This window comes from Peromyscus californicus, unplaced genomic scaffold (genome assembly GCF_007827085.1).
Source record: "Peromyscus californicus insignis strain IS unplaced genomic scaffold, ASM782708v3 Scaffold_9__1_contigs__length_137607984, whole genome shotgun sequence".
Taxonomy (NCBI): Eukaryota; Metazoa; Chordata; class Mammalia; order Rodentia; family Cricetidae; genus Peromyscus; species Peromyscus californicus.
Genome location: NW_026294617.1, coordinates 7083414 through 7097092, shown reverse-complemented (window position 1 = coordinate 7097092; position 13679 = coordinate 7083414). Strand labels below are relative to the sequence as shown.

The 13679-nt window shown below is 42.0% G+C and overlaps 1 protein-coding gene across 3 annotated transcripts in view; it reads left to right on the top strand.

Annotated features, from left to right (window-relative positions):
• Ect2 (epithelial cell transforming 2) overlaps window positions 1-13679 on the top strand; it is a 64871-nt gene that overhangs the window by 18299 nt on the left and 32893 nt on the right. For all 3 annotated transcript variants that reach the window (XM_052731677.1, XM_052731678.1, XM_052731676.1), the window contains 6 exons: window positions 3259-3332; window positions 4675-4805; window positions 5243-5358; window positions 5459-5521; window positions 7272-7494; window positions 11740-11876. In XM_052731677.1, coding sequence (XP_052587637.1) covers window positions 3259-3332; window positions 4675-4805; window positions 5243-5358; window positions 5459-5521; window positions 7272-7494; window positions 11740-11876 — 744 coding nt within the window. The remainder of the gene's footprint in view (window positions 1-3258; window positions 3333-4674; window positions 4806-5242; window positions 5359-5458; window positions 5522-7271; window positions 7495-11739; window positions 11877-13679) is intronic.

Sequence of the window (13679 nt, the reverse complement as noted above, 5' to 3'; positions counted from 1 at the left end):
GCTCTCTTGTGCTGATTTGTTTGTTTGATTGAGACAAGATCTCTATGTAACCGTGGCTGTTGTGGAATTCAGTGTATAGGCCAGGCTGGTCTGAAACTCTAAGAGATCACCTTGCTTCTGCCTCCCAGGTACTGGGATTAAAGATGTGGGCCACTGTGCCTATCCCAGTCTAGCCTCCCAAGTGCTGGGATTACTGGACTATCTATCCTGCCAGCTGAAAATAACTTAGTAGGATTGAAGTCTCTTTTAAGTTGTAGTTGAATTGTACATTTTATTTATTTTGTGTGTCTGTGTTTGCATGTGGATGTGTGCTTGTACTATGGCCCATGTGTGAAGGTCAGAAGACAACTTGCAGGCATAGGTTTTCTCCATTCATTGGTCCTGGGGATTGCATGGCAAGTGCTCTGAACCACTGATTCATGTCACTGATCCTAGTGAATTGTCTTAACTGGAGTTTATCATTCATCCCACATTCTCGGTGTATTTATATAGGAAATGGTAATTGGCTTGAATTTCCCCTAAATTTATTTTCGTGTGTGTGTGTGTGTGTGTGTGTGTGTGTGTGTGTGTGTGTGTGTGTGTGTCTGTGTGTGATGTTGAACATATGGAGACCAGAAGAAAACTTACAGAACAGTGGTTTTCAACCTTCTTAATGCTGATGTGTAGGAATGTTTTATATTTTGTCAGCTTGCAAATTTGTATACCGTGTGTGTCTGCCTCTAGAGCAGTGGTTCTTAACCTTCCTAATGCTGCGACACTCATGTTATGGTGACTCCCAACTATAAAATTATCTTGTTACTTCATAACTGTAATTTTGCTATTGTTGTGAATCCTAATGTAAATATCTGATATGCAGGATATCTTCTGATACGTGACCCATGTGGGGGTCTCCACTATGGGATGAGAAGAGCTGTTCTCTAGCATAATAAGGAGAGTTAGCAATGGGTATATATATACCTGATAGGGTGGAAATGTCTGGCATATCATAGGTGTGTTTGAAAATTAAATTCATTACTATGTACTAAGGAAGACTTACTGTTTCCCATTGTGGTAAAATATACCTAAAATCTACTCAGACTTGAGTCATTTTAAGTTCACAGTTCGGTTTCATAGCTATATCTCCTTTACTGTACAGTTCTTGTTATAATCTGTCTATTAACCCTTTTGTTTGCACTTTTTAGGGCTTCTCTTTCTCTTGCTTTAAAGAGTGCAAACAAACACTTATTTCTGTCTTTGTGAATGCCAGTACTCTACGTAACTTATTAGGAGAAATCTCATTTGTCTTTCAGTTTATATTGTTAAACAGTCCAGTAGCATCACAGTTTTGATTCAAATAGTATCAAAATCTTTATATAGGTCCAAAAAATTTGGGCTGGTAAAGGACATTCATTTTAGGTCAATTGTATGGTTGGTACACATGGGAAGCTTTTCAATTGTCCACTCAATACTCTAATAAGTAGCGATATTCATAAAACTCAGGTAATGTATATTACCTTTGTTTTAAGATTGTAATAGCCTATAAAAAGAAAGAAATATGAAAATACATGTTGCTTTAAATTTTTTTTGTAATACTGCACCATTTTACATTAAGTTAAGACAATTGTCAGGGACAAGGACAGAATCTCTAATTAGTGGAAAAATACAGACCCCCATAAGACAGGGAACTAGATCATCTTACAGTCAGGTTGCCTAGCAACAGGACATTGAGGCAGAGCCCTTGACCCTTTCACCCTGTAAACATCCTATACAAACATCCTGTTAGCTTGCCCCACCTTATGCAGATGACAGCTTCTTGCTCCCCCCGCACCCTGCAGGAACTATATAAACCCTCCTGGAGAAAAATAAAGTTGCACCTTGATCAGAATCTAGACTTGGTGTATTTCCTTTGTGTCTCCTGTCCCTACATTCCCTCCTTAGGGTGGTCGAGAACCCGTTGTAGCCCTGCAGGCGGGGCAGACAATAGGATTGTTCTGATAACTACAAGACATGATGTCCTCATATTTGTCTTCATAGTGTCAAGGTCAGTATCCGTTTCTGGTGCTGGCTACACTGCCATGGCAGGCCCCCCCCCCCCCCCCCCCCCCCCACACACACACACACACACTTGAGAACCACTGTTGTAGAAGTTTGGGTCTCTTCTTCTACCATGTGGATCCTGGGCTTGAGCTCAGGTCGTCAGGCTTGACAGCGGGCACACTGAGCCATCTTACTAGACCCCTAGTAATTTAAACCCGTACTCTAGGAGTTCAGTGACTTAGTCACATGTTTCTTTTGTAGTCCTATGTTGACCAGTACCTCCAAGGTGTGAAACAGGAACAAAAGGAGAAATAGAGCACAATATTGTCACACCTATTGACAGGGGTGTGAGTGAGCTGGAACTTGGGAGGTCTGGCCCTGCCCCTTATCTGCCCTATGGTGGTTTAAGCCTGGAGAGATGTCCCCCACCCCATGGGTGGGAGAGCTGGCCCTGCACCTCCCCTGGACAACACAGTAGGGCTGGCCCTGATGGTCCAGGTGTGGGAGTGCTGGCCCTGAGGACGTGAAAGCAGGAGAACTGGCCCTGCTCTTGCTCAGTGCTGCAGGGGTGAACTCGCTGGGGCAGTGCTGGAGAGCTCACCCTGGTGGTGAGGAAGGGGGAGAGCTGGCGACCGACCAACCCTGCAGCTACCCAGACCCAGAACCAGGGCTGTGAGTTGTCCCACCCAACATCCACCCCACCTATGATCTGCTGGAGCACGTGAAGGGACTGATTCTGCAGACCCAAAGCAGCAGGATCTCCACAACATAGGGCAACAGCAGGATATCCAAGAGGAGTCCCAGTGAGGGCCCAGCGCTCATAGGTGGTAGAAAGCAGAGGCCTCGAGCCAGACCGATGGCTCTCTGCAGTGAACACTTGGAAGTAGAGATACACGGACAAAGGGGTTCAAGGTGTGACTCACAGTGTCACACTGCAGCCTCCATGTTGAGCTTTTTTCCTCTTAAATTTTATTTTGCGGGAGGGGAGCTTTCCACAGGCAGAGGGACAAAGAAATGAATGGGATTGAGATGCATGATGTAAAAGACACAAAGAATAAATAAAAAGAAAGTTTAAAAAAAACAGAATTGGGTACCATGGAACTTATTTTAAAGTTACAATTACTTTAATAAAGTAGAATGTAAAATTCTGCTAAGAGTTTTGTACATAATTCTTTAGAAGCACTTCCTTGAATGTAGTTATTTACAGTGAAAACTCATTGTGATGGATGTTAATATTCTTAGGTTGCTGTGAGCCTGGGTACTCCAATTATGAAGCCAGAATGGATTTATAAAGCATGGGAAAGACGGAATGAGCAGTAAGTGCTTAGGAATCCAGTAGTTTATTGTGTGAATTTAACATGTTATTTATTTATTTATTTAAGAAAATTGATGTGTGTGTGTGTGTGTGTGTGTGTGTGTGTGTGTGTGTGTGTGTGTGTGTACGTACTTGAATGCACGTTGTTGTACCACGTGTGTGCAGTGCCTGAGGAAGCAAGAAGATGGCATCAGATCCTCTGGAACTGGAGTTACCATGTGGGTCCTGGGACTCAAACCTGGGTCTTGTCTTGTGAAATAGCAACCAGGGTTCTTAACTACTGAGCCATCTCTCCAGCTCAACATATTATTCTTTAAAATGTGTGATTTTACCCTTTGTTTTAAAGATAAAGCCATGTGCCAACAAAAACTAAATTTGTAGATCATACAGAAAAAAATAAATTCAGTCTTTGAATAGCTTAGGGAATAAAACATAGGTTATGAAACAATTAATTGAAAGATTTTGTATCATTGGATTTTACTTTGTAAAAATACTTTGTGTGTGCGTGCACGATAGTATGTGTGGGCATGCGTGTTGCAGCACACATTTGGAGGTCAGAGGATGACTGTGGAGTTGGTTTCCTCCATTTACTTTTATGTGAGTTCTAGGGATTGACCGTGCCTTTCCTACTGAGTTAGCTCACAGGACTGATTTTTGTGAAATAGGTTTGATTGGGTAGTTAAGATGCTTTGGTGGGTGGTGGTGCTTGCTACCCAGCCTGCTGACCTGTGTTTGATTCCCAGGGCTCACATCAGGGAGAGATTGAACTTCCAGAGGTTGTCCGCTGGCTTCCATGTGTGCATTGTGGCTCCCATGTGCACACATACAAATAAAATGATTATCGTAAACATTCTAAAATTAGCTAGGTAACAGCTTACTGCTTTTAGGTATTTGGATTATGTTACAGTTTTTTCTACTTTATGTTTAGATATGTTTGAATTGGTGCTTAAAATTTATTATCTTATTTTGCTAACTTTCCAATTACTGATTCTCTGCTGTGGCACTTCATCATCATGTAAAATTTCATGAAATTGGAGAATATCTACTATAAAATTCCAAAACCACAGCCAGGATGTGAAGCTTGTCTGTGATTACATTTGGTCAGGTGTAATGGCCCCAGGGTCTATGCATGTTACTAAGCGACATCCTAGACAACCCCCTCTTTTTTAAGAAAGGAAAGCAAAACAGACAAAACCGAAAACAAACTGCATAAGTTCAGGACCTTAGGTAAGATATTTTCAATAAGTGCGTTATGCTAAGACCTTTAGAATCCTGAGATACCAAACGGATGTGCCTAACTGATAGAATTTAAGCTGACTTTACAAGTGCATATTTGTTTTTAGATGTTTCTGCGCAGCAGTTGATGACTTTAGAAATGAATTTAAAGTTCCCCCATTTCAAGATTGCATTTTAAGTTTCCTGGGATTTTCGGATGAAGAGAAAAACAGTATGGAAGAAATGACTGAAATGCAAGGTAACGTAACAAGATATATGTGGTGGTTAATGTTGTCCAGAGACTAGTGTCTGAGCAGTTCTGAGGGAGTTTCTAGCCTAGACTGCTGGAGGCGGAAGACCCCCTCTGACTGTGAGTGTGCTGTCCCATGGTCCCATGCATATGAAGGAGAAAGTGAGCTGAGCACCTGTGTTTCTTTCTGTGTTTCCTGAAATGTGACCAGCCATCCCTTGCTTCTGCTACCGCGGCTCTTCTGCCATGCATGGACCCTTGAACCCAGCCGAAATAAACCCTTGCAGCTCTTATTAGAAATGACTAATATTATAAAAGTTGTATACATTTTTATTCCTCAGGCCTATTCAATCGCTTCCTAATAAATAGCTGCTGTAGAGATGGAGTTTGGAGAGCAGTTATTTGGCTGATTTATGTTTGTTTATCTGTGCTCCTGTTCTCTTTAGGAGGTAGCTATTTACCAGTTGGGGATGAAAGGTGCACTCACCTTATTGTTGAAGAGAATACAGTAAAGGAACTTCCATTTGAGCCCTCAAAGAAACTTTTTGTTGTCAAGCAAGAGGCAAGTAACTCCAGAATGAAATTAGGTAGCTTTAACAATACTCTAGCTTCTCTGCTGATGTAGATTTAAAATTTCATTGAATATTTTCTTTCTCCTCTAGTGGTTCTGGGGAAGCATTCAGATGGATGCTCGTGCTGGAGAAACTATGTATTTGTATGAAAAGGTAGGTTTTTGCTCTTGAGCTATTGGTTCTGTGAATCCCCCCCCCCCCATATAAAATTGATACTTTTGTATCGTATAAAATTGATACATTTAGAAAGCATGGTATAATTAGTATACATGTCATATATCTAGCTTTTTAGAAGAAATAGTTTGAATACCATATTCTTAGTCTTTGTAAATTTAAGTGAAACTGTGCAAGGCAGTGAGTTTTCTTTTAATGTCCTTACTAGTTGTAAGCCAACTTGACATAGCTTAAGTCATTTGGGAAGAAGGAGCCTCAGTTGAGAAAATATCCCAACCAGATTGGCTTGTGAGCAAGCCTGTGATACACATTTTTGATTGATGTGGGAGAGCCCCCTTCACTGTGGCTGTGGTCCTTTGGTGGTCCTGGGAACTATAAGAAAACAGGCTGAGCAACCCATGAGGAGCAAGCAAGCCAAGAAGCAGTACTCTTCATGGCCACTGCTTTACACCCTGCCTCTGGTCCCTGCGCTGACTTCCCGGGATGGTGGATGGACTGTAAGCTGTAAGATGAAATAAGCCCTTCTTTAACCAAATGGCTTTTGCTCATGGTATTTTATCACAACAATAGAAACCCTAACGAAGACATTTAATATAACATAAGTTATTCTCTGCTGATTGTTGACGATACTGTCATCAACAGTAACACCCTTGTCTTTAGAAACTTTACAACCCTGCTAGAACAAAGGTGCGTTATAACCAGATACTGTTTTAGAGAATCTCATTCTGAGAGAGTGGCAGGTTGGATAGGAGAAGTGAATGTTGAACCAGCATCCTAGGCTAACCAGGTGAGGACATTGGGTGCAGGGAGAGGTAAGCAAGCTTGCGACTAAGTAGTTCAGAGTAGTTTTTTTAAATTAGGGGAAAGAAAACCAATAGGTGAAGTTCAATAGATAGGAAGACCCAGAGTTCTTAATATCCTGAAGAGCCGTGTATTATTCAGAATTGTGAGTCATTGTTATTGAAAAGATGAATGTACGCAAGAAAGATTCCATTTTCATGTTGGATATCAACAAAGAGGACTATTAAATTCTAGAAAGATTTTTGAGAAGATTTACTTCAGTTTGAGATTTAGTAATTTTGAGTGGAGAAGCCAGGTGTGATGGCACATGACCATAATCCCATTACCTAGGAGGCTTCAGAAGAAGGTTTTCAGTGAGTTTGAGGCCAGCTTTGGCAATGTAGTGAGGTACCAGGGAGCCCAGGCTACTCAGCAAGACACTGCCTCAGAAAGATGAAAATCATTTTTGAATGCTGTGTTGAGTATAAGGTTTTAGACTTACTGTTTCCTCTATAAAATCTATGTAATTATCTCACTGTGCTCCTTAGTCTTGTTCTTGATGTAAAGTTCTCAGTGAAGTTTGAAGTGTGCTTTAGATGTAGTGAGAGAACTCTGAACTCTGGTTGAACTAGGAATGTTTCAGGAGAGACTGAAGCGTACTAAGGTCCCCCCTGCTGTAGTCGAGACTGAGGACGCAGGGTGTGGCTCACCCTCTCTCAGTTCATGCCCTAGAAGAGTAGCTAGTAAACAGGCTAAGAGACAGCTAGCTATTCATGGAGAAGGAGTCATGGAGGAGGTGCGAGGCTGCCTGTTACAGTGGTGTCCTGACCGTTCTGTTTCATGAAGCTTTGCAGTTGTCCAGTAGACTGCAAGATTCTGAGAATTTTGGTGTTCCTGTCTCAGTCAGAGCCATCATGATAACACTGAGCTTCTGTGCTTTTCATTTCAGACTAACACTCCTGAGCTCAAGAAGTCAGTGTCTCTGCTTTCTCTAAGCACTCCAAACAGCAACCGCAAACGGCGCAGACTGAGAGAAACACTGGCCCAGCTCTCCAGAGAGACTGACCTCTCCCCGTTCCCTCCCCGGAAGCGGCCCTCGGCTGAGCATTCCCTTTCTATTGGTTCCCTCCTGGACATTTCCAACACACCCGAGTCCAGCATTCACTATGGAGGTAATTCACATCTTACAAAACTAGTAACTAATAGAAGAATCCCTACTCCAGTGAATGAACAGGAAAGGCTTTTCTATTAATTAACTTTTCCTAGTCGAGGAAATAAGACACTTGGAAAGCTAAGCATAGCTGGGCAAGGTGATACACCCCTATAATTCCAGGACTGGGCAGGTGGAGACCAGAAGATGAGTTCAAGGCTGTCTGGCCAATATGAGACTCTGTCTCAAAAACCAAACCAAACCAAACCAAAAAAACAAATTTCATAAATCAGTCAACTAGATCGTTCACTGTAAGCTTTTGTGTGTTTTTAATAGGTGGTGTCTGATTTATAGGCCACTGAACTGAGGTGCAGGGGATTATGCCTTTCCCAGGGCTATAACTGGAGAGTGACAGCTATTTTAAAAGATTTTTTTTTAAACTTTTTTTTTTTTTTTTTTTAGATTTATTTGTTTATTGTGTATACAGTGTTCTGCCTGCATGTACCCCTGCAGGCCAGAAGAGGGCACCAGATCTCATTACAGATGGTTGTGAGCCACCATGTGGTTGCTGGCAATTGAACTCAGGACCTCTGGAAGAGCAGCCAGTGCTCCTAACCGCTAAGCCATCTCTCCAGCCCTTTTTTTTTTTTTTTAAGACTAGGACTCATAGCTGAGGCTGGTCTTAAACTGCTGCTTACCCTGCTTCTCAAGTCCTGGGCTTGGAGGAATGCACCACCACACCACTAAAGAGAACTATAAGCAATGTTACATTTATTATGGGGAAATATGGTGACTGACTAGGTAAAGTCCAAGGAGGGTGATGTCACTTTGTGTTGGACTGACAGGAAGACTATGATTAACCCTGTTTTCATCACCAGTATGTCTCTCTTTAGTCTGTAAATATGTAGTATTTTCTAGATTTTAGATAGAAAAACATAAAAGCTTTTGACTCCATGGCATTCTCTCCTAATTGTGCCATTTTCCTGTTCCCTTTCCATTAGTATGCTTCAGAGAATTGCCTGTATGATCCATGAACTAACTCATCCTTGTTTCCCTTATCCTTTCCGCTCGTCCCCATTAAGTAGCAGTCCCTACTACGTGTCATTTCTCTCCTGGGAGACAGTTTCTATGTAATTCACAGCACTCAGCATTTGAACAGCTAACTCCTTCCTGGACACATCCCCAGCCTTCCCGGACTTCCTGATAGAACTTACTTCTTTCTCCTTTGCTGAACTTTCCCTTCCAACTCTAACTCCAAATGCCTCATGATCTCATTTAATTCCCCGTCTTTAATTTTCTCTGCTGATGTCCCTGAATGTATCTTCTCTGCTTAGCTGCTAACTTGAGACATTCTGTCCTTAGGCAGTGAGGATCTGAGACTGAACCGAACGGGAACTCCTGTGTCTTTTCCCGTCCGTCCTTCCTCAGTTTTTCTTGTAGCAGACGCTTTTTTATGATAGTGACTCCTACATTACATCTTCATTTTGAGTTTTGCCTTTGTACATGTTAGACTTATAAAAGTCTTTAAAAATGGGTATTTAAAATGCATCACACCTCTGTTTTAAAAGTCATGGAATGGCTGCTTTGTGCTGTTGTAGCTCTTTCCCGTTTCTTTGAGGGTCTCCCAGCCCATCGTGGCTGTGAATGTCCTGTGCAGCTGAGACTGGCATTGAGCCGATCCTCCTGTCTTCTTCCCCTCCTAAGTCAGTGTCACAGCTGTGAGCCACCCTGTGTGGCTTCAGGAGTCATTAAATGAAACAGGTGTGGCCTTGGCCTAAATGATACTTCATCTTTGAAGATGATAGTTCGGTTTTAGGAAAATCAGGTGGAAAGTGAGTAGCTTTTAAAATTTCAATTTAATCTTTTTTGTTTCAACCTTCCAAGTAACTAGGGTCACAGGCCTACATGACCAGATTCGGCTTGGTTCTGTAGTTGTATGGACGAGGGCATGAGGTAGTAAGGAGCCGATCTTAAAGGTACAGGGCTTGAATGTGCAGTTTAGGAGAGAGGAGAAGAAAATTAACCATTAAAGCAGACACATGACACACTCTTATGTCAGGTCTCCAGCTGGCAGGTCCCAGCTAGACACAGTGTAATTTAACATCACTAGATCTCAGACGTTTCCTCATTCAAGTATCCTGAGGCTTAGGGCAGGCTTATGTAGCCTGAATAGCCTGAATTAATGTAGGACATATGGGAACTATTTCGAACTCTATTATTTTTCAAACAACTTAGAACTCCACAATACACATGATTGTCTTAATGTAAAAATGTTTAAAGATATTTGTGTAAAACTAAGTAAGGGTTAGGAATAGTTACTGTTTGTTTTCCATACTACATTTTTTTTTTTTTTTTTTTGTGAAACATTCTTCTACACGTAATGCTAAAGTGTTCTAATCATACTGAGAGTAAGAAAATGAATTTTTTTGAGGGCAGCCTGGGCTATAGAGCGAGTTCCAGGACAGGCTCCAAAGCTACACAGAAAAACTCTGTCTTGGAAAAAAAAAAAAAAGAGAGAAAATTAATTTTAAGCTTTTCTCCAATTTTTGTTTCATGATATATGCTTAAAACATGCTAATTCTTCTGCCTTTCTTCCATTTTCGGTTGGACTGGGACTGTTTCTATGTTAAGATTACTTTGAACTAACAATTTTGGTTCATTTTTTAAAGATTTATTTCATGTGTGTAAATGGTTTGTTTGTTGGCATACATGTTTGTACACTATGTGCATGCGTGGTCCTCTAGAGCAGAGGTTCTCAACCTTTCTAATGCTGCTACCCTTGAGTACAGTTCCTCATGTTGTTTGTGGTGACCCCCAGCCATAACATTATTTTGTTGCTACTTCATAACTGTGATTAAGCTACTGGTATGAATCGTAATATAGCTATCTGGTATGCACGGTATCTGATATGTGGCCCCTGTGAAAGCCATTTGACCCCCTAGTTGAGAACCACTGCTCTAGAGGTCAGAAGAGGGGGTCGGATCTTTGAGCTGGAGTTAGTCAGTTCTGAGCTTTTGTGTGGGTATTGGTAATTGATTCCAGATCTCTGTAAAAACAGCCAGTGTTCTTAACCACAGAGCCTGTTGGCTCATCTGTGAAGGAAGCTTCTTCTATCTGCAGAAAGTTTACATTATTGTAATAGTGTAATCATAGCCCACCCTTTCCTCTTTCATGTCTTATTTATTTATTTATTGAGGTAGGGTCTCTAGACATGGTCCTGGCTGTCCTGGAACTCACCATGTAGACCAGGCTGGCTTTGAACTCATAAAGATTCACTTACTTCTGCTTCCTGAGTGTTCAGATTAAAGACATGCACCACAGTGCCTGGTTTCCTCTTGTTTTACACTGAAGTATTTTAACATTTTTTTTTTCTATTTTAGCTTTTCAAAAACCTGTGGTTTTTCAGGTTCTCTCCATAGGATTATTCTGCCATGCTTTCTTTGGAATCAGTTCAGTCAAAAATCATTATCCATACACATTCCTCCATATCCGTTTGTGCTGTGTGAGAGGAGGGAGTAAGTGGAAAGCATGATGAGTCCTTAGTTTTCAATATCTAAGTGTCTGTGTTTGGACATTTCTTTGTGTATGTGTGTGTACTTTCTGAACATGGGTTGAACTCAGGACCAAAACATCCCGGGGGAGTGCTTTCCCACTACATCATCAGCTCATGCTTTGAGACAGGTAGGGGATATCACTGTGTAGTCCTGGGTATTCCTGAAGTCATCATGGCTTTCCTTCAGCATCCTGAACGATGAGCTTACAGACATGTACCACTGTAGCTGGTTTGGGGACGTTTTTTAAATAACCACATAACATTAATTCCATGAACCAAATCTAATATTTTAGATTTCTCTAGTTTTCTTAATCATGTCCTGATTTCTAGCCCCCGACCCAAACAACAACAAAAGTTTGTATTTTAATTTAGAGTACAATTCAGGATACACATTATTTTCATCATTTAGGTTCCTCTCATCTAGGAAACTTCCTTTTGATTTAATGACCGTGGCAAGTTCAAAGACTATCGGCCATTATTAGTAAAATGTATGTCAGTTTTGTAATTGGTATTGAGACTGGACCTAGAACCTCGCATGTACCAGGTCAGCTTTCTCCCATTGAGCTATATTCTCAGCTCAGAATTAATGACATTCTTGGTCACTGTATTTTTCTGGCCTTATCCTATGAGAAAATTTAACAGAAATCTCTATGGTGGTGCTATTGTCTGTATAATGTGTAGATCTGCCTTCCAGTTAAATCTCTTCCTTTTCAGAAACACCCAAGTCGTGTACTAAGTCTTCTAGAAGTTCTACTCCAGTTCCTCCGAAGCAGTCAGCCAGGTGGCAGGTGGCCAAAGAACTCTATCAGACTGAGAGTAATTATGTCAACATACTGGCCACCATTATTCAAGTGAGTATGAGTTAGGTTCTAGATAACTTCCTAAAAGACTGTCACGTCAACATACTGGCCACAGTCATTCAAGTGAGTGTGAGTTAGGTCCTAGATAACTTTCTAAAAGACTCTGCCCTCTTGCTTCCCTTCTGTGATTCTGTGTCTTGTTCTTTTAAAGGATATTGGGTTTTCTTTTGGGTGGCATTGAGGGTATGGGGTTGAGATAAATCTTGCTGTATAATTCTGGCTGGGCTGGCACTCAATACATGACATAGGCTGGCCTCAAACTTGGAATGACCCTACTCTCTCTCTCTCTCCTGAGTACACGGAGAGCAGATGTGCACCGATCTTACCCCGGCAGGAGGATGACCTGAAAGACCAAACCAAGTAGTATAGCATCAGCCTGTTTAAAACAATAATCCTTGACCCCAGCGGTCACTAGTGGTGCCAGTCAGAAGCAGCTGTTCAGTTTGTCTGTTAGAAGTGCCTTTGCTAGAATGCTATAGCCTTTGTGTGACCTAGCGGCTTTGTACCTAAAAATCCACGTAAGATCCCAGTTTCTTGTTTTCTTTTAGGCTGACAATGACTGACTACATTGAGTTCTTACAGCTTCACATTGTAAAGATACCGCCTTACAGTTAGAACTATAGAATTTTCTGGTTTGTGTTCTAGAGAAATCGTCCTATTTAATACAGCATATGTGTGAAAAGGTATTGTCCAAACAATACTGAGAAGCTGAACAACTCTGATGTCAGTAATTTTCTCAGTCCTTGCGTGTGTTCCATCAGATGGCAGTAGTTACTCAAACATGGGTCTCATTGCTTATCTGTGTTTAAACATTCTTTGAGCTGGTCATGGTAATGCCCGCTTGGAATATCAGTAATGTCAGTGCTGTGGAGGTGGAGGCAGGGAGGGCAAGACCAGTGGGCTGTAGTGAAACCCTGTGTCAAAACCAGGCACAAGCGACCAGACAGAACTGTGAAGTGCTTCTGATGAGAAGTCAGTGCTTTAAATGACTCCTGACAGCGTTAGAGTGCAAAAGACAGTGAGGAATAAGCAAACTGAAGTTTAAGGTATGAAAGCCAGGAACTGGACGTTTTCGTGTCATCTGAAGTAGCTTTAGGTCGTGAAAGAGACCATTCGGGATATTGTAAAGGTCTCCAAGTTTACCTTAAAACAGGAAAACTAATAGATTTAGTTGTGTTGTCCCGTTCCCCCCCCGCCCCCCAACCTTTTGAGATGGTATCCTCTGTATCCCAGGCTGCTCTGACACTTGCTGTGTAGCCAGGATAACTTTGGACTTCGGATCCTCCTGTTCCCACTCAAGTGCTAGGACTTTCAGGTGTGCACCACCCTGCCAGTTTTGTGTGGTGCTGCGGATGGTCACAGGGACCCCTGCGTGCTGTGTGTGTCAGGCGAGCACTGCTAACTGAGCCACATCCCCGGTCCTAGTTTTCATGGAAAAAAATTTACACACACACACACACACACACACACACACACACACACACACACACACACACACACACACACACGGGCTGGGGAACCCAAAATAAAGTGCCGTGTACCGTAGAGAACAGCAGAAGTGTGGGGAGGATGGTCAGGTTGAAGTGCTTGCCGTGCGGACAGGAGGCCTGGGATTTGGCTCTCCAGAACCTTGTAAATGCTGGCTGGGCTTGGCTGCCAGCCTTATTCCAGCCTCAGAAGTTCATGGGAACCCCGGAGCAGTCTGACTGTAAGATCCGCCGTGTTGGCTACCTTTGGGTTTGACTGAAGAGGACCTGCTGCAGTGCATAAGATGGGAAAGCCATGAAGGATGAT